The 25,134-nt window shown below is 39.9% G+C and overlaps 1 protein-coding gene across 1 annotated transcript in view; it reads left to right on the forward strand.

Annotated features, from left to right (window-relative positions):
- gucy2ca (guanylate cyclase 2Ca) overlaps positions 1 to 25,134 on the forward strand; it is a 26,559-nt gene continuing 1,425 nt past the window's right edge. Inside the window, exons 1-25 of the mRNA XM_084106177.1 lie at positions 1 to 433; positions 1,992 to 2,104; positions 2,288 to 2,355; positions 2,908 to 3,126; positions 3,208 to 3,326; positions 6,784 to 6,880; positions 6,956 to 7,070; positions 8,032 to 8,173; positions 8,270 to 8,352; positions 12,994 to 13,105; positions 13,175 to 13,256; positions 14,934 to 15,036; positions 15,127 to 15,192; positions 15,277 to 15,348; positions 17,502 to 17,606; positions 17,701 to 17,787; positions 18,817 to 18,949; positions 19,660 to 19,797; positions 20,363 to 20,451; positions 21,634 to 21,725; positions 21,800 to 21,958; positions 22,578 to 22,770; positions 23,276 to 23,450; positions 23,698 to 23,796; positions 23,877 to 23,971. Of these exons, the coding sequence (XP_083962303.1) occupies positions 238 to 433; positions 1,992 to 2,104; positions 2,288 to 2,355; positions 2,908 to 3,126; positions 3,208 to 3,326; positions 6,784 to 6,880; positions 6,956 to 7,070; positions 8,032 to 8,173; positions 8,270 to 8,352; positions 12,994 to 13,105; positions 13,175 to 13,256; positions 14,934 to 15,036; positions 15,127 to 15,192; positions 15,277 to 15,348; positions 17,502 to 17,606; positions 17,701 to 17,787; positions 18,817 to 18,949; positions 19,660 to 19,797; positions 20,363 to 20,451; positions 21,634 to 21,725; positions 21,800 to 21,958; positions 22,578 to 22,770; positions 23,276 to 23,450; positions 23,698 to 23,796; positions 23,877 to 23,971 (2,952 nt within the window). The 5' untranslated portion in view covers positions 1 to 237. The remainder of the gene's footprint in view (positions 434 to 1,991; positions 2,105 to 2,287; positions 2,356 to 2,907; positions 3,127 to 3,207; positions 3,327 to 6,783; positions 6,881 to 6,955; positions 7,071 to 8,031; positions 8,174 to 8,269; positions 8,353 to 12,993; positions 13,106 to 13,174; positions 13,257 to 14,933; positions 15,037 to 15,126; positions 15,193 to 15,276; positions 15,349 to 17,501; positions 17,607 to 17,700; positions 17,788 to 18,816; positions 18,950 to 19,659; positions 19,798 to 20,362; positions 20,452 to 21,633; positions 21,726 to 21,799; positions 21,959 to 22,577; positions 22,771 to 23,275; positions 23,451 to 23,697; positions 23,797 to 23,876; positions 23,972 to 25,134) is intronic.

The following is a 25,134-nucleotide window of genomic DNA, read 5'->3' on the forward strand; positions in this document are numbered from 1 at the left end:
TAACGTGCAGAGACACACCTGAGCGCGCATTTCCTCTTTAGGTTCCTGTAAAAACACAAATGCAGAAAAGTCTCTCTGCAGTCGGTGTATGATGTCTTTTCAGAGACATCATGTGGACCATGTTGTTGTTGCTGTTGTTGATCGGACCTTTCCGATGGGATTAATCAGGAATTACGGGCTTGAGGAATGACTGCGACAGGCATCTTTTGAAGGACACTGGCACTCACTGCGGACGGGATGTTGGGTTTGTTCTGGTTCTGGTTCGGCTCTGTGCTCTGCGTCTCTGGGTTTGACGTGTTAAGATGCAGAAACTCCTCCGTCACGTTAAACGTGGTTCTGCTGGAGGATGAAGATTCGCCCTGGAGCCTGAAGTTCGTGAAGGACGTGGTGGAAATGGCCGTCGAAGCGGAGAACAAACAAAACCAGGACGCAGGTGAGGCAGCCGTACATTCAAAGAATGTTAAGTTCTGAAAAATTTGAAATAAATGACAAGTGATTAATCAATTTATTACATTTTCCATTTGATAAAGAATAGAATAGAGGACAGTGGGGTTGTTCTATAAGCAAAGACAGAGGCAATAACACATCGAACTATACTTCAGGATAGTAAGTGAAACTAGTGGTAGAAAACATTTATTGCACAAGATCATTGACATATGAGGTCTTGAAAACATCAAGTGATTCAGTAGACCAGGTTTTGGCTCGGTTAATCTATGTTATGGGTAAGTTGAACCAATACTGGTTAAAGTAAACTGGATAAGTAGAACAAACTGAAACAATAGGCAACATAATGCATCTGCTCTGAATAATGATTCTGAAACATGCTTTACCTAAGTCTAGCATCAAAACATGGAAGTGCTTTATTTTACAGTCCTGTTCCGCATGTACTTATTCTATCAATTATAATAACTGTGTAATAACTAGGTACTAACCTTGAACCTACCCCTAAACCTAACCTTAATCCATGTAGTTACCTTATATTACCTGTACTTTCTTGGGTAAGTTCACTGTAAGTACACATACTGTAAAATAAAGTGTAACCTAAAACATTGTCTTTATTCTAAACTATAATATTTTCAAAACTTTAAATGATTGGATTGGACAATATCAGCTTTGATATGACCAATACTTCCAATACCAACTTTATGAAACTGATGCTTTTGATTAAAATAATGTTAATATTTGCTAATATTCATATTATTTTATATTTTTGTCAATATGATAACTTATATATAGGGTATATTTAGTCAAGAGTAACTTGACAGCTTCTCCCAACCTGCACTCTTAAAAATAAAGGTTTCAAAAGGAGTTTTTCCACAGCAATACCAAAAAAGAACCATTTAGATTTTCCAAAACAACCTTTTAGTGAACAGTTCTTAAAAAGAAGTGAACATGGAAGGGAGTGAACATTTTAATAATCCTTTTTGGAATGGAAAAGTTCCATGGATGTTCTTAATGGAACCATCAATGCCAATAAAGAACCTTTATTTTTAAGAGTGATAGTAGTTTCAAAACTTTAAATTGACAATATCAGCCTTGATATGACCTGCTTCCAAAACCAACCTCATAAAACTAATGCCGATGATTAAAATTCCTAATATTTGTCAATAAAATAACTTATGGGGTATATTTAGTAAAGAATAATTTGACAGCTTCTCCAAAAAAAAAAAAACCACAACCTTTTGGTGAACAGTTCTTAAAAATAACCGTTTTTTTCTTAGTGTAAAGAACATTTTAATAATCCTTTTATGCAATGGAAAAGTTCCATGGATGTTCTTAATGGAACCATCAATGCCAATAAAGAACATTTATTTTAAGAGTGCACTAGTTGAGTGCCCAGTAAAAAAAAAAAAGTCTTTTAAAGGCCCTGTTAACAGAGGTATGAAGTCATTAAGAATGAGAAGAAAACAAACACCAGAGTCGGGTTGAGCTGATGTTGAATAAGTTAACGACGAGTAAAGTTAACGATGGTGGTGATTTTGTTCTGGTAGGCCTGGACTTCCAGATCAAGGTTCAGTTCAGCGGATTCAACACGACACATTACCGGCGCAGGGGTTGCGGCAGCAGTACGTGTGAAGCCGTGGAGATCCTCAAATCCCTGCATGTGAGTTCTGCTTCGCTGCTGTCTGCTCGGAGGACGTTTGAAGGGCGTTCAGGGTTGTTAACCCCGTCTGTCCTCGGGCACGCTGAAACATTATGGTGGAGATTTAAACCAGTGTGGATAAAACCCTGCAGCGCTGAGTAGTGGTTAACTGTAACGCTGTTTCCTGTTTGTTTTGTCCGTTAGAACACCAGTGAACTCGGATGTGTGATGTTGGGTCCGTCTTGCACTTTCGCCACTTTTCAGCTGGTTGAGTAAGTTCAACTCAAACTGGATTCATCAATGACTGATTTGTAACTGTTATCCCAGCGATTACAGTCTTGTGAAGTAGGCTAGCAGTATTTTTACTTAATAAAGACCGGTTTCCACCAAGAAATATAACCATGTTTTAAGAGTTTAATGGTTAACTTTAAGAGAATAGCGAGTCCACACCACCATAACGATGAAGACACAGAGGAAGCACATTGATGGAATCAATTTCAGAGCGATTTTGTTCAGCTGATATACAATAAAAACATTGACGGCCAATCAGAATCCATCCGACATTAAAGCAGCGCATGCTTTAATATCTGATGGGTTAAAAAACAGAACATTATTACATCTGTCAGTGAAGACACTAATCATCATTATAGCTTGGTGTGAATGTGTCTTAACCCAAAACTACTTTAAATGTAACTTTTTTATATAGCAAATCATGTATTGAACTGTATATTAAACACATAACAGAGTGAAATCCATCAGATTTTCTGAATAAGTTTATAAGTATTAAGTCATGGCACCAAATGAATGACCCGTCTGTCTGTCAGTCAGAATGTGGGTCTGACGCTGACTATCCCCATCATCTCTGCTGGGAGTTTCGGTCTTTCCTGCGACTACAAGGAGAAACTCACCCGGCTGCTTCCTCCGGCACGCAAAATCTCTCAATTCTTTGTCCACTTCTGGGACACGAACTTCCACAACTTGAAACCACAGTGGAAAACAGCATACATCTATAAAAAACCCAACAACACAGAGGAATGCTTCTGGTATGCTCAATAACACACATAAACGACGACACACGCAAACACACACACACTGAGATGTCCGTCTGTCTGTCCGTCTGTCAGGTACATCAATGCTCTGGAGGCTGAATCCGCTTTCTTCGCCTCCAACGTATCCAGAGAAATGCTGTGGACTCCAGAGGAACTGAAAGGCAAACTGAAAGCTAAAGACCGACACAGCAACAGTGAGTTAACATCACATGACCTGTCTGTCTGTCTGTCTGTCTGTCTGTCTGTCTGTCTATCACCCACTAACCCATCCATCCATTCATTCATCTACCCACCTACCTATCTGCTTACCCATCTATCTATTTACTAGTGTTGGGTCCGAGTCCACCTTTGTTGGGTCCGAGTCGAGTCCAAGTCCAAAGAGGGCCGAGTCGGACTTGAGTCCGAATCCTTAACATCCGAGTCCTTAACATCTGAGTCCAAGTCGAGTCCGGCTGAGTCCGCAAAGATTTAAATGATTTGAAATTGACCTTTCACAAAGACCCGCCTCTCTTAGTTACTGTTGCTACGTCCAACAAGCCATTCCACTCTCACTCCACACATCATGTTCTCACACAGTGAAAAACATATTGCGGCGCAAAGAGGACACTGACAAGACTGACAACAGACAAGACAGAGCAGGCTAGTTTTGGTACGAAATAAAGTCTCAGCTTTCAAATTTTGTAATTTTTATGAAATTCAAACAATAAATACTGTTTTGTGGCGGTGTAATGTGTAGGGCCTCAGCACAAATTAAACATGAATGAACATCAGAACTGCAAAAAGAAATCAATACACACCATTTTTCAAGTTCAAGTCCACTGACTTTAATCTACTAACTACTTTGGTTTGTTTGTCTGATAAATGGCGGATATCTGCATTATGATTGGTCAGATCACCTGTCAGTCAAATTCCGGTGAAAGGTCTCAACACTGAGCTCTTAAATTAATATTTTAACCCTTACAAAATGATTGCAATGTATAGTTGCAAACCATACGTTTACCTACTGTACATCTTTCAGAATCTGCAGGGTAATGCTCAAGAATGCAACATGATGCATTTAGAGCCAGGGGTAAACTTTTGAGCAACATGATGGTGATGTTTAAATTGTTCTTATTTTGTTTTGCATGCTAATATCTTATTTATCCTCTGAAGGGCTAAATTAATTAATGCATTTTTGAAACAAAATTAGAACAATTTACACCAATGATCCAGTTCAAAAGTTTACATCCCCTGGCTCGTAACGGATGCTTCCTTGAGCAACAGGAGGATTTTTCTGAAGACCATTGCGCAAGGGACTCATGAACAAACATTACAAAAAATAAATAAATAAGTAATACAAGTAATACAATAATACAAGCCTGTGTAAATAGTCTTGTATTTTGTCTTGTGGACTAGGCTATTAAACATCTGTTATGTGAAAAAGCTTTTTCAGCTAAATAGAAAAAATGTTTTTATGATCCTTTTTAAATTTTTTTTTTTTTTTTTTTTGAGATTCTGCAAGGTGTATGTGAACTTATGACTAGTAAGTGTAAATGTAACGAAAATCATAACATTATCAGACACCAAAATGTTGCTATGGTTACTATGTCAATCATGGCAATTTCATGACTCACAGGACTAAAATTTAGTGGATTCACTCCCACATTTAAATGCAGTTATCACTCTTTATAATTTACAGTGTGAAAGTAACCACTGGTCCTCTAGAAGCATGAAAACAAAACATCTATTATTTAGATTGTCAATAGCGCTACCTTTAAGCCATGACTTACTTACGGCGTTCTGCACTCTCACTAAAACTCTCGTCATAAACACTGAAGTTGTCCGTACTGCAGTGAATCTCTTATTTACATCGCGTCTAGACTTTGTTGTTTATGAGGGGATTTGCGAAAGGATAAAGCTTGTGCTGATTCTGAACATTTTGAGCGAATTCTCTATGGAAGTAAAATAATGCCAAATGTTTTTGAAACAAAAAAGCCTGTTGAATTGCATTGCATTTTAATGCATTGCATTTTTAGGGCTTGCATTTTTATGGGCTGAAATTCAACATGGTTGAATATTTAAGCTGTGAATGTAAAAACATTTCAAACACATTTTCATTATTAAAAATCCAATAATCCATATTCACCATTCATATTTCACTTCCAAAATATTCAAACTGTTTAAAAATACAACCTATAATATTCAACAGGCAGTTTTCGGTCCATTTTATTTCGCTTTGCAAATTCGCTTCCACAAATTCAGTGGTTCAAATTCGACAGTAAATTCAACATTGACATCCAGGAACTGCAGGAAAAGCAGTAGATAACCGAGCACACTCTTCATCTGCTGTTAGTCAACCTCACCAGCAGGGGGTGCAAGCGCGTGTTGTTGACGAAGACAGAGCAACAGTTAGAACAAGCCATTCATTCAGTGCAATTCAACAGGCTTTTTTGTTTCAAGAACATTTGGCATTATTTTACTTCCATAATTCTCCGCATGGTGACTCTAAAACGCATCTGATTCGCTACTGCGTTCATGTGCTTAATATACATGTCTGTGATTGGCTACTATGCTCAACGCTGAAACAACACAAATAGTTTTGTATGCTGGCATGAAGAATGTCACCATTGTTGTGTTTCATATACCGAATGTTGATGTCTGTGAGTGTATAAATGACTCAAAGCAAGTTTGCAACTCAAAGCAACAGAACTATAACAAATTCAGTGATTTATATTTAAGCTCACAGAAATCAACATTCAGCAGCTGAAACAATAATGTTACAAATCATCTTTTTCAATAGTGTTTCAATTTGTTAAGTCATCAATTACAGAAAAAGCAGTCATTTGTCTGTTATTATAACAGACATGTTGATCTGTTTTATCAATGCAGAAATGTTCTCCATAAACACCTGCAATTGCTGATAAAGCACAAAGTCAAAGATAGTCAAGGGTCAAGAGCCCAACTAAAGCAAACACTGATCTCCATGATGGTGACCTCAAACGATTTTCAATAAGACATCAACATCTAAACCTCTGTTAATTCTCAATAAGATCTTCTGTAGACGTGTGACAGAAATAAAGTCAGTCTGGTTAGTAATAAGTGAAGCTGGTAATGCTGTTTGTGGAGTTGTTTAATCAGATCTTCAGAGAGTTAATGTCTTTTATCTTCAGTTCATCTAAGGCTGAGTCTGAAGAAAGTTGTAGTTTGTGTCCTTATTACTCTTTAGAAAGATGATTGAAAGAATGTTTCAGGAACATCACAATAACCTTTAAATAACATTCTATTAACATTAAGGTAACTGGATATTTTTATGTTTTTGAAATGTTAGAAATCAACGTTCCTAGAATGTTGAATTTTAAATCAAAATTAAGTTGAAAGAACGTTTGAGGAACATTATACTTTTAAAACTCATTCCTCTAACATCAAGAAAACTGGACATTTTTCACGTTCCCAGAACCAACACTGAATATTTGGAGAACGTTCTCATAACAAAAGTCTGTTAGCTAGGCCCGTACCTACCCATCTATCTGTTTACCCATCTATCTATTCACCCACCTGCTAACCCATCAATCCATCCATCAATCTATCATCAAAGTACATATTTATAAACATTCATTTGGTCTCTGTTGTTACAGCAGTATAAACTCTTTGCGTCCGTGTTTTGTTTTGCAGTTTTTGTCCTGTGTGGGACTCCAGATGACATTCTCCACATTAAGAACACCACCAAAAGTTCTCCAAACGTGGTCTTCGTCCTGATCGACCTGTACAAGTGAGTCTGTGATTCCCATTATCCCGTTTCAGATCACATGACTGTCACTCGCGCTGACTGTGACGTGTCTTTCAGTGAGGGTTATCACACCAACGAGTCCAGCTTCGATCACATGAAGGACGTGCTGGTGGTCACCATGCACAGCTTCAGGAGCTACTCCAACCACACGGCCTGGAAGTCCAATGGAACGGTAGAGCAGTCTGTATTTCTCTCGTTCGTTCTCTTTCCGTCGAGGTTCATGTTAAGGCTTCAGGAAACAGAGAAAGCAAATGATTAACTGTGTGTGAAAATGAATGACCACATATGTAGTAAAGAACAGAACAGACTGTGTGAGAAACTGTATCCCACAATGCAATGCGCTCAACCTGGCTTTCCACTTCCAATATGATAAATTCACATGACAATAACGTAGCATACTGTTTTTTTTTTTTTTTTTTTTTTTTTAATGTGTCATTAGTTTACTTGGTTACTTGAGTTGTTTAAATGTACTTTTTAAAAATAAAACCCCTGGAGGTTGGCGAGGGAACTATGGAAGCTTGTTTCCACCACATAATAAAAAAAAAAAAAAAAAGAACAAGGTAATTCCGACTTTTTATCTCACTGTTTTGACTTTTGTTTTTTCAAAAATTCAGAGAAAATATATTAAAAACAATATCTACTGTATTAAAAGTACATACATATATAACATTTCAGAAGTACAACATACGTATATATAATAATTCTCCGCATGGTGACTCTAAAACGCATCTGAATCGCTACTGCGTTCATGTGCTTAATATACATGTCTGTGATTGCCTGCTATGCTCAACGCTGAAACAACACAAATAGTTTAGTTTAGTTTTTGAATAATATTGTGTACTTCAGTGCCCGGACTCGACTGTCCTTTCCAGCTGTATATCGACTACTATTAAGGACTAAAAAATACACACCATCACAGGCACAAATCTGTTTACGGTTCTGAAACAAGCCGACCGATACTGTGCAGAAAACTAGTATCTGAACACAACGTTAAAAAATAGTTTGCCAAAGTTGTCAGGATGGTGACACTCTTTCTCCATGCGTGCTTTCAATGCCAATGTTACCCTGAATGAATCAGTGGTTTCTTACTGGTGACGTGTCTCTCATGACGTGTCTGTCCTGCCATCCTGCAGGCACTGAACGATTATGTGGTGGGTTACCATGATGCCGTGGTTCTCTTCGGTAAAATGATGAGAGACAATCTGCTGGCGATAAAGAAACAGGGTGAGAGCAGCGGCATCATTGAACATCTCTTCAGGAACATGACATTTGATGGTAAGAGCTAAAAAAACAGAACCACACTGGATCAGCACTTATTGTTTTGTAAGTTAATATGATAGATATTGATGTAATATTGATGTGTGTGTTCAGGTGTGGGTGGACACTATGAATTAGACGGCAGTGGAGACAGAGACTTCAATCTGTCTGTGGTTTACACATCCACCTCAAACAAAGTGAGTCTTCTGGAGTCATGAAGATAGAATAATGTATTATAAGGCTGTTTCCTTTTCCTTTCAATTCAATGGCTCATTCACTCATACAAACACACAAAAGACACACATTTGTGTCGCCACATTCTGGCGTAAACATGAAGAAATGGCCACTGAACGAATGTGAGCGATTCTTTTGCGTCAACAGATTCAAAAGACTTGAGTCACTAAGGATGAATCAAAGCACTACCTCTTATTTTTCTTATTAGTTTTCAATGATTCACTCATAACAAACAAAAGATGCTCATTTGTGTCGCAATACACTGGCATAAATATGAAATATGAAGAAATGGTGACTGAACAGATTCAAAAGACTTGAGTCACTACGAATGAATCAATAAACTACCTATTATTATTATTATTCAGTTGGATACACTTTCAAGTCTTTATGCACTTTTGCACTTGTTTATAGCCGCCATCCGTGACAGAACACCGAACCTAAGCAGTATTTTTTGTGGCGTTTTTCCCTCTCTTTTTTTAACTCCTCCCTGTCACCATGGGCATTCCTGCTGTTGGCCGGTTATGCCTGGAGATTAGATTAGATTAGATTAGATTAGATTAGATTAGATTAGATTAGATTAGATTAGATTAGAAAATTTAACTGATTTGCCACCATTGCACGTTACAAAAAACACAAAAAGACAATTAAACATTAAAAACAACCACAGTCAATACCTACAAAGAATTACACAACTTCATTAAAGCCCATTCTCACACCAGTAATTTTTTGGAGTTGGTGTCACAAACTTACTATCCTGACAGCTCGCTTTGCGTGTTTTACATCTCAAACCTCAGCAAGCGGTCAAAGGCAGGCCTGTCAGGAAAGTTCCTCGTTACAACTTCGCCGCATTCGTGGAGTGAGTGTTGGTCAACAACGACTCGCTGGTCACCATCTGCCCCATGGAGGACGACACCAGCCCCACTCCAGACCACTACCAAGAGCCCAGTCAGCCGTCACCCTGCCCAACGGAGTTACAGCAGAACTCCACCGCGGACCACGAGCAAGTACATCAAGCCGAGCCGCACCCTTCCCCGGAGCATGAGCCCATGGACACCTCTGACTTTTCCGCCGCTCTGAATGAGTTAAACCTGGACTATTTTTTTGGGATTTCTCTGAGGAAATAATTGCCCTAAATCTCCCTTCCCTACTGGTTCCGCCCAGCCCTGTGTTTACTGTTTACTTGCTGGTTCCACCCAGACCTAAATCTCCCTTCCCCACTGGTTCTGCCCAGCCCTGTGTTTACTGTTTCCTTGCTGGTTCCACCCAGACCTAAATCTCCCTTCCCCACTGGTTCTGCCCAGCCCTGTGTTTACTGTTTCCCTGCTGGTTCCACCCAGCCCTGTGTTTACTGTTTCCTTGCTAGTCCCACCCACCTAAATCCCCCTTCCCCACTGGTTCTGCCCAGCCCTGTGTTTACTGTTTCCCTGCTGGTTCCACCCAGCCCTGTGTTTACTGTTTCCTTGCTGGTTCCACCCAAACCTAAATCCCCCTTCCCCACTGGTTCCACCCAGCCCTGTGTTTACTGTTTCCCTGCTGGTTCCACCCAAACCTAAATCTCCCTTCCCTGTTGGTTCTGCCCAGCCCTGTGTTTACTGTTTCCCTGCTGGTTCCACCCAGCCCTGTGTTTACTGTTTCCCTGTTGGTTCGGCCCAGCCTTAAATCTCCTGTGTCCCCACTGATTCTGCCCAGCCTTGAAACTCCTGTGTCCCCGCTGATTCTGCCCAGCCTTGAATCTCCTGTGTCCCCACTGATTCTGCCCAGCCTTGAAACTCCTGTGTCCCTGCTGATTCTGCCCAGCCTTGAATCTCCTGTGTCCCCGCTGATTCTGCCCAGCCTTGAATCTTCTGTGTCCCCGTTGATTTTGCCCAGCCTTGAATCTCCTGTGTCCCCGCTGATTCTGCCCAGCCTTGAATCTCCTGTGTCCCCTCTGATTCTGCCCAGCCTTGAATCTCCTGTGTCCCTGCTGATTCTGCCCAGCCTTGAATCTCCTGTGTCCCCGCTGATTTTGCCCAGCCTTGAATCTCCTGTGTCCCCTCTGATTCTGCTCAGCCTTGAATCTCCTGTGTCCCCGCTGATTCTGCCCAGCCTTGAATCTCCTGTGTCCCCGCTGATTCTGCCCAGCCTTGAATCTCCTGTGTCCATGCTGATTCTGCCCAGCCTTGAATCTCCTGTGTCCCCGCTGATTTTGCCCAGCCTTGAATCTCCTGTGTCCCCGCTGATTCTGCCCAGCCTTGAATCTCCTGTGTCCCCTCTGATTCTGCTCAGCCTTGAATCTCCTGTGTCCCCGCTGATTCTGCCCAGCCTTGAATCTCCTGTGTCCATGCTGATTCTGCCCAGCCTTGAATCTCCTGTGTCCCCGCTGATTCTGCCCAGCCTTGAATCTCCTGTGTCCCCGCTGATTCTGCCCAGCCTTGAATCTCCTGTGTCCCCTCTGATTCTGCTCAGCCTTGAATCTCCTGTGTCCCCGCTGATTCTGCCCAGCCTTGAATCTCCTGTGTCCATGCTGATTCTGCCCAGCCTTGAATCTCCTGTGTCCCCGCTGATTCTGCCCAGCCTTGAATCTCCTGTGTCCCCGCTGATTTTGCCCAGCCTTGAATCTCCTGTGTCCATGCTGATTCTGCCCAGCCTTGAATCTCCTGTGTCCATGCTGATTCTGCCCAGCCTTGAATCTCCTGTGTCCCCGCTGATTTTGCCCAGCCTTGAATCTCCTGTGTCCATGCTGATTCTGCCCAGCCTTGAATCTCCTGTGTCCATGCTGATTCTGCCCAGCCTTGAATCTCCTGTGTCCCTGTTGATTTTGCCCAGCCTTGAATCTCCTGTGTCCCCTCTGATTCTGCCCAGCCTTGAATCTCCTGTGTCCCCTCTGATTCTGCCCAGCCTTGAATCTCCTGTGTCCCCTCTGATTCTGCCCAGCCTTGAATCTCCTGTGTCCATGCTGATTCTGCCCAGCCTTGAATCTCCTGTGTCCATGCTGATTCTGCCCAGCCTTGATTCTCCTGTGTCCCCTCTGATTCTGCCCAGCCTTGAATCTCCTGTGTCCATGCTGATTCCGCCCAACTTAGAACTTCTTGTGTTTCCAGAGTTTCCGCCCAGCCTCCTTCTCCCTCCTCCTCTACCAAAGCCATCTTGTTCACCAGCCTTTCCTCGGCTGATCCCTGTCAGTCCCCTGCAGTACAGTGGAATTACCTCGGGTCTTCCAGTCCCAGCTCCGCCTCCAGCCAGAGCCTCGGACTCCACCCCAGTCCTCCGACCCATTGGCTCCACTTGCCTCAATGTTCCCTCAGTTCCACCTTGGCCCATCATCCCACCAGTTCTACCAGGGTCCCCCGTCCCCTCATCTCCACCTTGGTCAGGCACCCCCCTGGTTCCACCAGAGGCCTCCTGGCTTCTGGCTGCACCTCTGCCCTCCATCCCTGTGACTCCACTGGACTCTGCCTTCCCTCCTGCTACACCATTGTCCTCGGTCCTCTGGCTCCATCACGATCTTCCGGGTCCCTGCCTCTGCCTGAGTACCAAGAGCTGTCAGTTCCACCTTGGCCCCTCAAAACCTGCATTGTCACCTTGCGATCTCTTGTGCCCGGGTCTCGCAAGAGATCACATCCCTGGTCCCTCCTCCCAGGCCTCCACCATGGCTCCTACCTTCTGCAACCCCATCTTGGCTGTGGCATTGGTCCCTATATGGCTACTACTGCTCCTGGCTCACCCCGGCTCTTCCCTCCTTCCTGCCACTCCCCCATGGACTGTTTACCTGCCCTGACTGTTTTTGTCCCTCTTCCATGTCCTCCTCCATAGCCCCGCTCTACCTCCTCAGTTGGACCTTGTACGGCCCACCTTTCCAGAGGGGGGCGCACTGTCAGGGTTCTGTTCTGTTCTATGTGTTTTCCCTGTGCCTGACATTCGTTGGACTGTTGGATTAAAGACTATTTTGTCTGAATCTTCATCATCGTGCACTTTTTTATAGCAGCCACTCGTGACGCCGGCCAACGTTTAAAATTAAAAAGTTGCCAGCCACCATCAGCGTTTTTGATCCTTTTCACAAAACTTTCATGGCCCCCAAATCAACATTTTTAACAAAAAGTTGAGAAAATTAGATTTTTTACTACAAAGTTCATAAACGATAAAAGCATTGCTTATGCACGTTGTAGTTTCTTTTCGTTTTTCGTCTGTGTTTTGATCAGGAGATTCAGTACTCTGTCAGAAGATGCGTAATAGCGCCCGCTACCGTATAACAGTGAAAACATGTAAAGCCTGGAAATTCCGTTTCACATTACATAGTAAAATGGGTTTTGTGTTGTTCACCTCTTTCTTTCTAGCTTTGAAAAGTGTATGCTTTCTCATTTAATAAAGAAATGTAAAAAATTTGCAGATATATTTAAAAATATTTAATTTTATGATTTAATGATGATTGATTTAATCATATAATTTATCATAAATAAAATTCTATATATAATTGTTCCATATGAGTTTGAGTTGATGTAAAGTTTATAATTAATCAAATCATAAAAATGTGTAAAACTACAAATTATATATAAAAATAAAATTAAAAAAAATCATTTTTTTTTAAACCTCCTACTAATAAACATATATCTGGTGTTTGTCTTCAGTATAGGACGCTGTTTGTCTTCAACACGTCTCTGAACGTCACGGAGTTGAATCACACGAAACCTGAACTGTACTGGGACAAATCACAGCTGCCCAGCGACAAACCCGTTCACGGTAAGCGGCTCGTATTAGTTTATAAAGTGTCATGTGACAGATGACATCACGCTAGCATGTGTTTCTCAGGTCTGCAGATTCAGGACATTGTCATGATCGTCCTCGGGCTCAGTGTGGTGATCGCCACGGCCATCGCTTTCATCTTGTACAGGTATGAGATTTTTGCGACTTTTTATCTTACAATTCTGTATAACTCGTAATTCTGATTTATTTATTTATTTATTTTATTACATAAACTCACAATTAAAAAAGGTAACTGCGATTTATTTTATCTTATAATTCAGATTTTTTTCCCTCACAATTCTGTGTTTAGTCAATAGTTTTTGGTTTACAGTCGTAAACATAATTTTCTAGTTACATTCCATGGCGGAAACTAACTTCCATAAGAATGAGATTGTAACTAGAAAATGAAACAAATCATGTTTGCGGCTATACCAAATATTATTGCTATTTATTTGAATGTGTCCCATCTAGATTTCCAGTTTAAAAAGGAAATACGTCACAAAAAGAGTTACAATATTCGCCATCTTAAAATAAATCAAAGCCTATTTTAGGACCATTTAGATATTTATTTGTTAAGATGATATTTTTTAGTGGCAAACATTAAAGGGATAGATCACCCAAAAATGCCCATGATTTACTCACCCTGAAGCCATCCTACGTGTATATGACATTCTTCTTTCAGACGAATACAATCGGAGTTATATAATAAAATGTCCTGGCTCTTCCAACTCTTATAATGGGAGTCAATGGGTATATGTTTTTGGAAGTCCATCAGATATCCATCCGTGATAAAAGTGCTCCACATTGCTCATGGGAGCCAAAATCTATTTATTTTAGTTGATCTGAGCCGTTTGGGACACTTTTATGATGGATATGATGCACTTGTATGGACTTTGTATGGACCCCAATTCACTGCCATCATAAAGCTTGGAAGAGCCAGGACATTTTATAATATACTTCCGATTGCATTCGTCTGAAGGAATAATGTCATATACACGTAGGATGACTTCAGGGTGAGTAAATCATGGGCTAATTTTCATTTTTCGGTTTTTGAGTTTGTTTGTAATTCTCATTAAATCTCATTAAGTTGATTCCCTGTCTCATTACTGTCATATACTTATGAATATACAATTTTGTTTATATACTATATATATATATATATATATATATATATATATATATATATATATATATATATATTTTTTTTTTTAAATATATATATATATATATATAGAGAGAGAGAGAGAGAGAGCAATTATTAGAAATTAGAAAAATGCATTCAATGCAGTTAATTCGCTTTTTATCATCTCATGAACCTAAAAAGAAAACTAATAATTTCAATAAATAAAATCTAAATTTAATTAGTTTTTAAATAAATCCAATAAAAAACACCTACTAAAAACATATATTTTATATTTAATGTGTTGACCTGTAAATGTCATAATCATGAACATGAATTATATGTACTGAATGTGTGTGCAATATACGTTTATAAATAAAAATATTTTTTTTAAATTTAAACCACAAATATATCAAATAAAAAAAAATAATACAGAATCATTATTTTTATCACATTACAGTAAGAAAAATATATTATTGAATTGCCTATTATTATAATGAAAATAATGCATAAAATTACCCTATGCAACAAATCTTAAACAAATCTTAAACTCCGGCTGGAGTTTCTCCAGCGTGATTTGTTGATAAAATCAATCAGATACTGTATCTCTCAGGAAGAAGACAACTTTGAGTTCAGACAGCATGTGACAGCTTTTTGTTTATTTGTTTATTTATAGAGAAATGTCGCATATGTTTGTGTTTTCAGGCAGAACAGGCGAGTGCGTATAAATCAGAAGAAATGGTCTCACATCAACCCGTCGGCCATCACGTCGCTGGACGACAAAGAGAGAAACCACTTCAGTCTGAGAGTAATACCATCCTTCTGTCTGTCGTTACACGTGTAGATGATCTGTTTTCCTCTGAGTGTGTGACGCTGTCTCTGTGTGTGTGTGTTGTAGATCGATGAGGATAAGAAGGGTGACAACAGCGTCGAGATACAACACAAAGGTCGATACGACAAAAAGGTCTGTGTGTCCCGTCACGTGTGTGTGTGTGTGTGTGTATTGTGTGTGTTATGAATGTTTACATGTGTGTGTGTGTTTCTGCAGCCCGTCTTTCTGAAGGAGTTGAAAAACACTGACGGAAGCTTCTCTGAGGATCAGCGAATCGAGCTCAACGCTGTAAAAACCTCTTCATCTCATGAAACTTACAGAACAATGCAAACAAAATGTTAATTGTGTTAAAAACAAGCTTCATTTTCTTGATTCAGAATGTAATTTCTTTACATAATATATACAATTTCTTTAAACTTATCATGGTACTTAAAAAAATAATAATTATGCTAATTCATAAAAGAATATAAATTACTGCACTAGAATATTGAGTAATGATTATTAATTGAGTAATGAGTAATAATTATTTTTGTTCATATATTGAATTACATTTTATTTTAATATTTTCTGTTCTAGTTTTAGTTTTAGTGATTGTTTTGTGTTTTTGTCATTTTTATCAGTTTTCTTGGTAACACTTTATTTTACAGTGTCCTTGTCACATGTGTTATGCCATGTACACTGTAATGAACACACTATGGGCCCTATTTTAACGATCTGAAATGCAAGTGTCAAAGCGCAAAGCGCAAGTAACTTTGTGGGCGGGTCTCGGCACTGTTGCTATTATACCGGCGGGATAAATGACTCTTGCGCCAGGCGCAAATCTAAAATCTGTTGGTCTGAAGTAGCTTCATTATTCATAGGTGTGGTTTGGGCGTAACGTAAAATAAACCAATCAGAGCGACATCTCACATTCCCTTTAAGAGCAGACACGCTTTTTCCTTGGCATATTGCTATTATAACGGCGGATTTGCCAGGCGCGCGCCAGGAGCGGTTCACAGCCGAGGAGAGCAACGCTCTCGTCACGGCCGTAAAAGAGAGAGAAGTGACATTGGGGATGGAGAAACACACCCAAATTAGCTTCGGTTAAACAGGTATATAATAATGTGGGTAAATGTGTAAGCTAGATGTATGCTTTCATAATAAATTGTCTATCTATCTATCTGTCTGTCTGTCTGTCTGTCTGTCTGTCTGTCTATCTATCTATCTATCTATCTATCTATCTATCTATCTATCTATCTATCGTTTGTAATAATATGATTTGCAAAAATGAAAACTGCTGCTTCTGTGTAGATTAGAGAATCAAAGTGTATGCGCGTTGTGCACGCTATACATTATGGTCAAGCATGCGCCCTTAAAATAGCATAATGAACAATGCGCAACGCGCCACTGACTTTAGACTAGGTTTTTTCTGGCCAGTGGCGCAATTGTTTTATGGAACAGTAAAATAGCACCAGGGATTGTTTGCGCCGGAACACGCCTCCTTTTTTGCGCTGAACCGCCCAGGGAGCGCAAGTTCATTCCCTAGTTTAGCGACGTGCTTCTGTGGAGGGAAAAGCGCGCTTTGCGCGGGTGCAAAATAGGAATGAAACATGCGTCGGTGTACAAAGTCAATTGCGCTGGGTGCAAGATAGGGCCCTATATCTACTATACTATATAAAATTGTGGCAACAGATTACAAGCAATATTATTAATTAAATTTAACAAATTAGAATTGAGTAATAATTAATCAAATGAATTCCTTAAAAGTTAACCATTTAAAATGAGTAAAATTTACAAAAAATTTTTTAAACAAAATTATCTGAATAACAGTCAGACGTCAAAGATGAATTAAGAACTCTCTGTTTTTTATTGCCAACATTGAAGACACCTGATGTTAACAAGCAGAATCACTGAAGGAGAAAACCATAAGTGTAAGTCACCATTATGGTGATGAGTGTTTGTTTTAGTTGGGCTTTTGAGCCTTAAATCAATGACTTTAGATTTTGTTTGGCTGCTGTACCTGAGTTATAGCAGCCAGATGAACAAATAGAAAAGGTGATCTGATGGTGTTGGTTATGTTAAAATAACATAATCATTATTTCACAATCATTTGACCTGAATCAATGAACTCATATAGAGCCCAATTTCTGAGTTAGGTTTACTTCATTAATTATTGTTTAATTAATTATTATTATCATTATCATTGTAACAACAGTAAATTATGCATAATTACATGTAACCAACCCTCAACCTAATCCTAACCCTATGTATTTGCTTAATATTACTCAGTACTTAAAGTTATAATTACACTGTAACAATGACACCTTCAAATAAAGTGTAACCATTTTTTTTCAATATATCTGTACAATTTATTTTTTCTTTCTCTGTGAAGGTGAAATGTGTCATGAACATGTTTCTGTGAGACTGACCTGGTTATTGTGTGTTCTCTCTCTCTCTGTCAGCTGTTGCGTATCGATTACTATAACCTGACCAAGTTCTACGGGACGGTGAAGTTCGACTGTGGCGTGTTCGGGGTGTTTGAGTTCTGCGAGAGAGGATCACTGCGGGTAAAAGCGTCTCACACTCATAAATCACAGGACAAACAATCCCATCATCATCATCATCATCACATGACTCTTGTGTGTGTGTTTGTTCCGTCAGTGTGTGCTGAACGATAATATCTCATATCCCGACAAGAGCTTTATGGATCTGGAGTTCAAGATCTCCGTCATGTACGACATCGCAAAGGTGAGTGTGTGTATGTGTGTGTGTATGAGAGAGAGAGTGTTTTTCATTATGTACACACACAGTAGATGCCATTTTTTACTGCTCGGTCTATTAAAATGTACTTATACAATCGTTGATGGTTTTATGATGGATCACAGATGGAAACATAAACCTCCTCACGTCATGAATGACATCTGCTGTAAAAACAGTGCAGATCTCGCTCTGTGTGTGTGTGTGTGTGTGTGTGTGTGTGTGTGTGTGTGAGAGAGAGAGAGAGAGAGAGAGAGAGAGAGAGAGAGAGAGAGAGAGAGAGAGAGAGAGAGTGTGTGTGTAAAAAAGAGTGCAGATCTGAGCTGAATGGCCTAGAAAGGTCACGCATGTCATTTCTGTTTCCAGACATAGCGGTATATAGCCTACTGTATATATGTATATACTATATAACAAAAAACTAAAAGAATTTTCATTACCTGAAATACAATAAACACTAACTAAAATATATTTTAAAAACATATTTAAAAAAATTCAACTTTTTATTTATTTCAATAGTTTAAGAACACATTCACGTGTTCATGGTAATTATCATGAAACTAACAAGAACATTTCTCATTTTTATTTTATTAATTTCTTTTTTATATTAATTTTATATAAATAAATTATATACATTTTTATTTTTCATTAATTTCTTTTTTCTATTTTATTGACTCCGAGAAACAAAATGAGCTCCCTTTCGCGTCTACTTGAAAATTGTTTTCAATTACGTTTGTTCACATTCATGTATCGTTAGAATTAATAAAAATGTTACAGGCCAACAATCACTTGGCAAGTGTTAATTTTTTATATACAGTATATATATATATTTATATATGCTATTTAGAGTACAAATCAGTGTGAGTGTCTCAAAGTTCTGTATAAGGAATCAGTATTTTAAATTTTCAGAAATATAATAATGATTATAGGACGTATAATCAAAGTTTGGAAGCAGTCGTTATTTTTGTGCTTCTGTTTTGACCTTTGCCCTCTGCTGACATCATCACGTGTGTGTGGCATCAGGGCATGTCGTACCTGCACTCCAGTAACGTCGGCGTTCACGGCCGGCTGAAATCCACCAACTGTGTGGTGGACAATCGCATGGTGGTGAAGATCACCGACTTCGGCTGCAACACCATCCTCACGCCCGGGAAAGGTCCGCCACATCACTTCCTGTTCCTCTACTGACACAATACACATGCATGTAACAATATACAGTCACATTAAAGAGGACCTATTCTGCTTTTTTCACATGTTCATCTGTGTTTAGTGTGTATTCTTGCTGTTTGAGCATGAAAAAGCTCCAGTTATTCTCTATATCAGTCTCAGTGTTTCTGAACTCCCTGAAACGCCTCCAATGTGGTCTAGAGTTTCTTCCGGGAACAAACGCGTCACAATATTCCTCATTTAAATAATTAATACGCAGAATAAAGGGGCGGGGCCTGGTTGAGTTAGTTAGTAGTGTGTTAAACTGGTGGTTATGGTAATTAGGGGTGGGACATTTCCCAAACACACTCTAAGCGCTCGACCAATCACAACACACTGATCCAGCTGACCAATCAGAGCACAGTGTGTTTTTCAGAAGGAGGGGCTTCATAGAGACAGGAACTAAACAGAGCTTTACTGACAGACTGGGAAGAGAGGAGCTGCAACAATGGAGAATATGGGGGAAATAATCAACATTCAAGCAGGAAAACCTGTTCTAGTAGAGCTAAAAACAACAAGACCATGTAAAAGGGCAGAATATGGGCTCTTAACATAAAGCTACTGTTCAGACAGTTTGTGGAGTGTCAGTTTAACATTCAGAGTCTCTTTAAGTCATTGAAAACATGTCAAGAAAATAACTAAAGTGTTTCTGTGTGTCAGACCTGTGGACGGCGCCGGAGCACATGCGTGTTCAGGGAATCTCTCAGAAGGGCGACGTCTACAGTTTTGCAATCATCTCGCAGGAGATCATACTGAGGAAGAGCCCGTTTCACACCAGCTGCTGCTCCGATATGGCAGGTACAAACACACATCAGAGAGAGTTAGATTATCTCATACATGTGGAGAATAAATATAGTGCATTTAGCAGATGCTCGTGTGCAAAGCGACTTAATTTGTAGTTTGTGCGTTCCCTGGGAATCGAGCCCATGATTGCCGTGTTTTTCTAGTTAAAAAAGCTTATAATAATAAGTAATAATAAGTATTTATATATATATATATATATATATATATATATATATATATATATATATATATATATATATACATACATATATACATACATATAATATTTTACATATATTAATTTAAGTATACTTATTTTTATTAAAATATTTCAATTAGTTTATATATAATACAATTAATAAACGTTTAAACTAATAAATTGTATAATAAATAAATTAAAATAAACTTAAAATCTCAGGGTGACTTCAAGAAAATATTTTAGGTCAAAGGGGTTTGGCTAATAAAAACATTTGGGAATCCCTGATCTAAAGGAATATTTAATGAGCTTGTCTGAACTTAAAAAACACATCTGTTTCTCACTCTTTCTTTCTCTGTGTGCTGTTCGTCTTATTTCTTCTAGAGAAAATCTATCGCGTTCAGTGTCCACGGGGCCCGAACGTCTTCCGACCGGATCTAAGTTTTGAGTCCGTTGGAGAAACTGAAGCAGAGGTACCCTTACCAGACACTGTACAGTACATACTAAAAAAAAAAAAAAAAAAACCTTTCACTTGTGTTACTAAGAATGGGAGAAACTGAAACACCCAAATATTGCAGCTCTAGCAAAGGAAGCCCCGCCTTCTAAATAAAACAGCCAATCGTGTCACTTTCTGTTGTTCGAAGCACCGGTTACTATGGCAACAGTTCGTTTTTGTTCTTCGCTTAGGGGAAAAAAGAAGTTTGAAAAATACCCCGTCTAGATGAATATATATTAACAAAAAATCTCAATAACAAAATAAATAAAATTAAATTAAATTCACATTTATTTGTATAGCGCTTTTCACAATACACATTGTTTCAAAGCAGCTTTACAGAAAATGCATGATCCATATTTAAATTAAGAGTGATATGTTATCAGAGGTGACTGTCTAAGTTATGTATTTCAGAAATGTACATATACAAAATCACAGTTAGCTAAAAATGTATTAATTTAAACACAACTAAATAAACACAAAATGACAGCGGTGAGAAAACAGCAGTTAAGAAAGCATCTGATCATTGCGATGTGGATATGTTTGTACCAGCTCAATTCAGCACTTCAGTCACATTTATTTATGTACAGCACTTTATACAATAGATTGCTTTAAAGCAGCAGCTTTACAGTATTAAATATGAAAAAACTGTCAGTGTCTCTTTCGATTAGAATTACAAGCTCATTTTCTACTATAAAGCAGCTCTCCAGTATGTTCATGTTTTTACTCACGTCTGACCTCGAAGGACTGAACAGAAGAAAAGAACAGAAAAGATGTACACCTGAAAGAAGGCGGAGCCTCAGAGCCACACCCACCTATTACATCATCACCACGGACCAATGAGAGTTTAAAGGCGTTTACCAGCCGGAGCAAACTTTTCCTGTAAAGTTCACTTTGGCGAATTGTTTCGACTCCTGCAAAACTGCAAAATAACATTGTTTTGGCCTGATTTTGTTTGAAATGATGTCACACCAGCTTGAAGTATATCCGAGCTTGTAGGATTGGCTGGACGAAGCTAAAATAAAAGTTTTTAATGCTATTTGTGTGCAAGAAACAACATTTATGAAATAGTTAATGTCAGATTGTACTGCTGATTTGAACTATGTTGTTGAAATATGAAATATAGGTGTATTTAAATGTAAACAGCACTTATTTGTTGTAGTTGTTCGTGCTGATCAAGAGCTGCTGGGAGGAGGATCCAGAGAAGCGTCCGGACTTCAAGCGGATCGAGGGCGCTCTGGGGAAGATCTTCAGGTGCGTGAGTGACATCGCTCGCGTTTCACCCGAGTCGTGGGCACATACTGACGTGCTGGTGTGTGTTTCCACAGTAACTTTCATAACCAGGCCAACGCCAGCTACATGGACAACCTGATCCGCCGGCTGCAGATGTACTCCAGGAACCTGGAGCACCTGGTGGAGGAGAGAACGGCCCTGTACAAGGCCGAGAGAGACCGAGCCGATCAGCTCAACTTCATGCTGCTGCCGGGGTCAGACACACACACACACACACACACACACACACACACACACACACACACACACACACACACTTCATGTACAGCTAAGTCCCACTGAGAACACCCTAAGCAACTGCTTAGCAACACCCTTGCAACTACTTAGCAACACCCCAGTAACTACCCAGAACACCCTAGCAACTGCCCAGCAACCACATTCTTATGCCGTATAGGAACTGCCTAGCAACATGCTAGCTTCCAAACAGGACATCCTAGCAACTACTTAGCAATCACATAGCGTTGTCCTAGCAATTGCCTTGTAACACCCTAGCAACCACCCATGATACACTAGCAACTGCCTAGCAAAAAAATAGCAATGTCCTAACAACTGCCCAGCAACCTCATAGAAATGTCCTAGAAACGGCCAAGAAACTACTTAGAAATACCCTAGCAACCACATAGCAACGCCCTAGCAAAGTCATAGCAATGCCCTAGTAACTGCCTAGAAACCACATAGCTATGCCCTAGCTGCTACTTAGGACTCTCTAGCTAACACATAGCAGCTGGACGAGCAGCAGAAGTGACCCTGACGTGATAAAGCGTCTGAAACTCGAGTGTGTGTGTTCTGACCATCAGACTGTCTCTCACACAGGCCGGTGGTGCGCTCTCTGAAGGAGACGGGTCGCGTGGAGCCTGAGCTGTACGACGAGGTCACCATCTACTTCAGCGACATCGTGGGCTTCACCACCCTCTGCCACCACAGCACGCCCATGGAGGTGGTGGACATGCTCAACGACATCTACAAGAACTTCGACAGCATCCTCGACCACCACGACGTCTACAAGGTGCTATGAGGGAACGTCTAGCAGACAGTCAACCACTTTTAATGATTTATTATTTTAAAAAAATATAGTCAAAACAAACTTTATTCAGACACCTTCAACATTTCTCACATTATCACAGTTAATTTCACTATAGTTTAGAAAATGGTATAAAATATGACAAGAACTGAAGAGTTATCATATCAGTTGATATTTCACTGGTTTTGGTCGAAGTGTCTGCATAATGTTTGGTCCCAAATCTTTTGAAATTTTACTGGTAGTCACTTTATGAAGAATTTTTGGGTATAATATGTCACAGTTTACTTTATTTTGCTATCCTCACTTACATTAATGAACTATAGTGCCCTGCACCCACTAGTAAAAAAAAATATAAAAAAATATATCTGGTGTCTGAATAATTTTTGGTTTGACTGTATATTTGAATGATTTTAAAAATATTTTTGTTTTAATATAATAATAATTTAAAAAAACTCAGAAAGGCAGAATGTGATTAAATATTCGTGTTCAGGTGGAGACCATCGGTGACGCGTACATGGTGGCGTCCGGTCTGCCGAAACGCAACGGGAACAGACACGCGGTGGACATCTGTCTCATGGCTCTGGACATCCTGGAGTTCATGGGGACGTTCCAGCTCAGACACCTGCCGGGAATCCCACTGTGGATCCGTATCGGGATCCATTCAGGTACAGACACACTGGAAGAAGAAAACTGAGATGATGCTGTTCGGGAAACTTACTAGAAATCATTCCTGCAACATCTTGTGGCAGCGACACCTACTGGTCAAAATGCATAAATCAGCCAAAAATCATTCAAATATCAAGTTCTGTCCATTTGTATGTCAAGCTCAGCCATTTCATGATTATAATGCACGGTTAGTGTAATAACTAACTTACTCTTACTAGCCGTGTGTGTGTGGGTGTGTGTGTGTAGGTCCATGTGCAGCAGGTGTGGTGGGTAATAAGATGCCACGTTACTGTCTGTTTGGAGATACGGTCAATACGGCGTCACGTATGGAGTCTACGGGCCTGCGTAAGACACAAACACACACATTCACATATACTCACATACAAAAACACACTCTTCAGTGAAGCAGCTGATGTGTTTTCCAGCTCTGAGGATTCACGTGAGTGAGTCGACCATCCAGATCCTGCACCGAACCGACTGTCAGTTTGAGTGCGAGCGCAGAGGCGAAACACACCTGAAGGTGAGGAGAGATGTCAGCCAATCACGGGCTCTAATTTAATCTTTTAGCCAATGGAAGGCTCTCATTTCAGCTTCTGTCTAATCGCTGGCTTTTATTTCAGATTCTGTCCAATCACAGGCTCTTATTTCAGCTCCCGTCCAATCACAGGCTCTTATTTCAGCTCCCGTCCAATCACAGGCTCTTATTTCATCTCCCGTCCAATCACAGGCTCTTATTTCAGCTCCCGTCCAATCACAGGCTCTTATTTCAGCTCCCGTCCAATCACAGGCTCTTATTTCATCTGCTGTCCAATCACAGGCTCTTATTTCATCTCCTGTCCAATCACAGGCTCTTATTTCAGCTCCCGTCCAATCACAGGCTCTTATTTCAGCTTCTGTCTAATCGCTGGCTTTTATTTCAGATTCTGTCCAATCACAGGTTCTTATTTCATCTGCTGTCCAATCACAGGCTCTTATTTCATCTGCTGTCCAATCACAGGCTCTTATTTCATCTTCAGACCAATCACAGGCTCTTATTTCATCTGCTGTCCAATCGCAGGCTCTTATTTCATCTCCTGTCCAATCACAGGTTCTTATTTCAGCTCCCGTCCAATCGCAGGCTCTTATTTCAGCTTCTGTCCAATCGCAGGCTCTTATTTCAGCTCCCGTCCAATCACAGGCTCTTATTTCATCTTCAGACCAATCACAGGCTCTTATTTCAGCTCCCGTCCAATCGCAGGCTCTTATTTCAGCTTCTGTCTAATCGCTGGCTTTTATTTCAGATTCTGTCCAATCACAGGTTCTTATTTCATCTGCTGTCCAATCACAGGCTCTTATTTCATCTGCTGTCCAATCACAGGCTCTTATTTCATCTTCAGACCAATCACAGGCTCTTATTTCATCTGCTGTCCAATCGCAGGCTCTTATTTCATCTCCTGTCCAATCACAGGTTCTTATTTCAGCTCCCGTCCAATCGCAGGCTCTTATTTCAGCTTCTGTCCAATCGCAGGCTCTTATTTCATCTTCAGACCAATCGCAGGCTCTTATTTCAGCTCCCGTCCAATCACAGGCTCTTATTTCATCTTCAGACCAATCACAGGCTCTTATTTCAGCTCCAGTCCAATCACAGGCTCTTATTTCAGCTCTTGTCCAATCACAGGCTCTTATTTCAGATTCAGACCAATC

This window comes from Abramis brama (genome assembly GCF_963993115.1).
Source record: "Abramis brama genome assembly, chromosome: 1".
Taxonomy (NCBI): Eukaryota; Metazoa; Chordata; class Actinopteri; order Cypriniformes; family Leuciscidae; genus Abramis; species Abramis brama.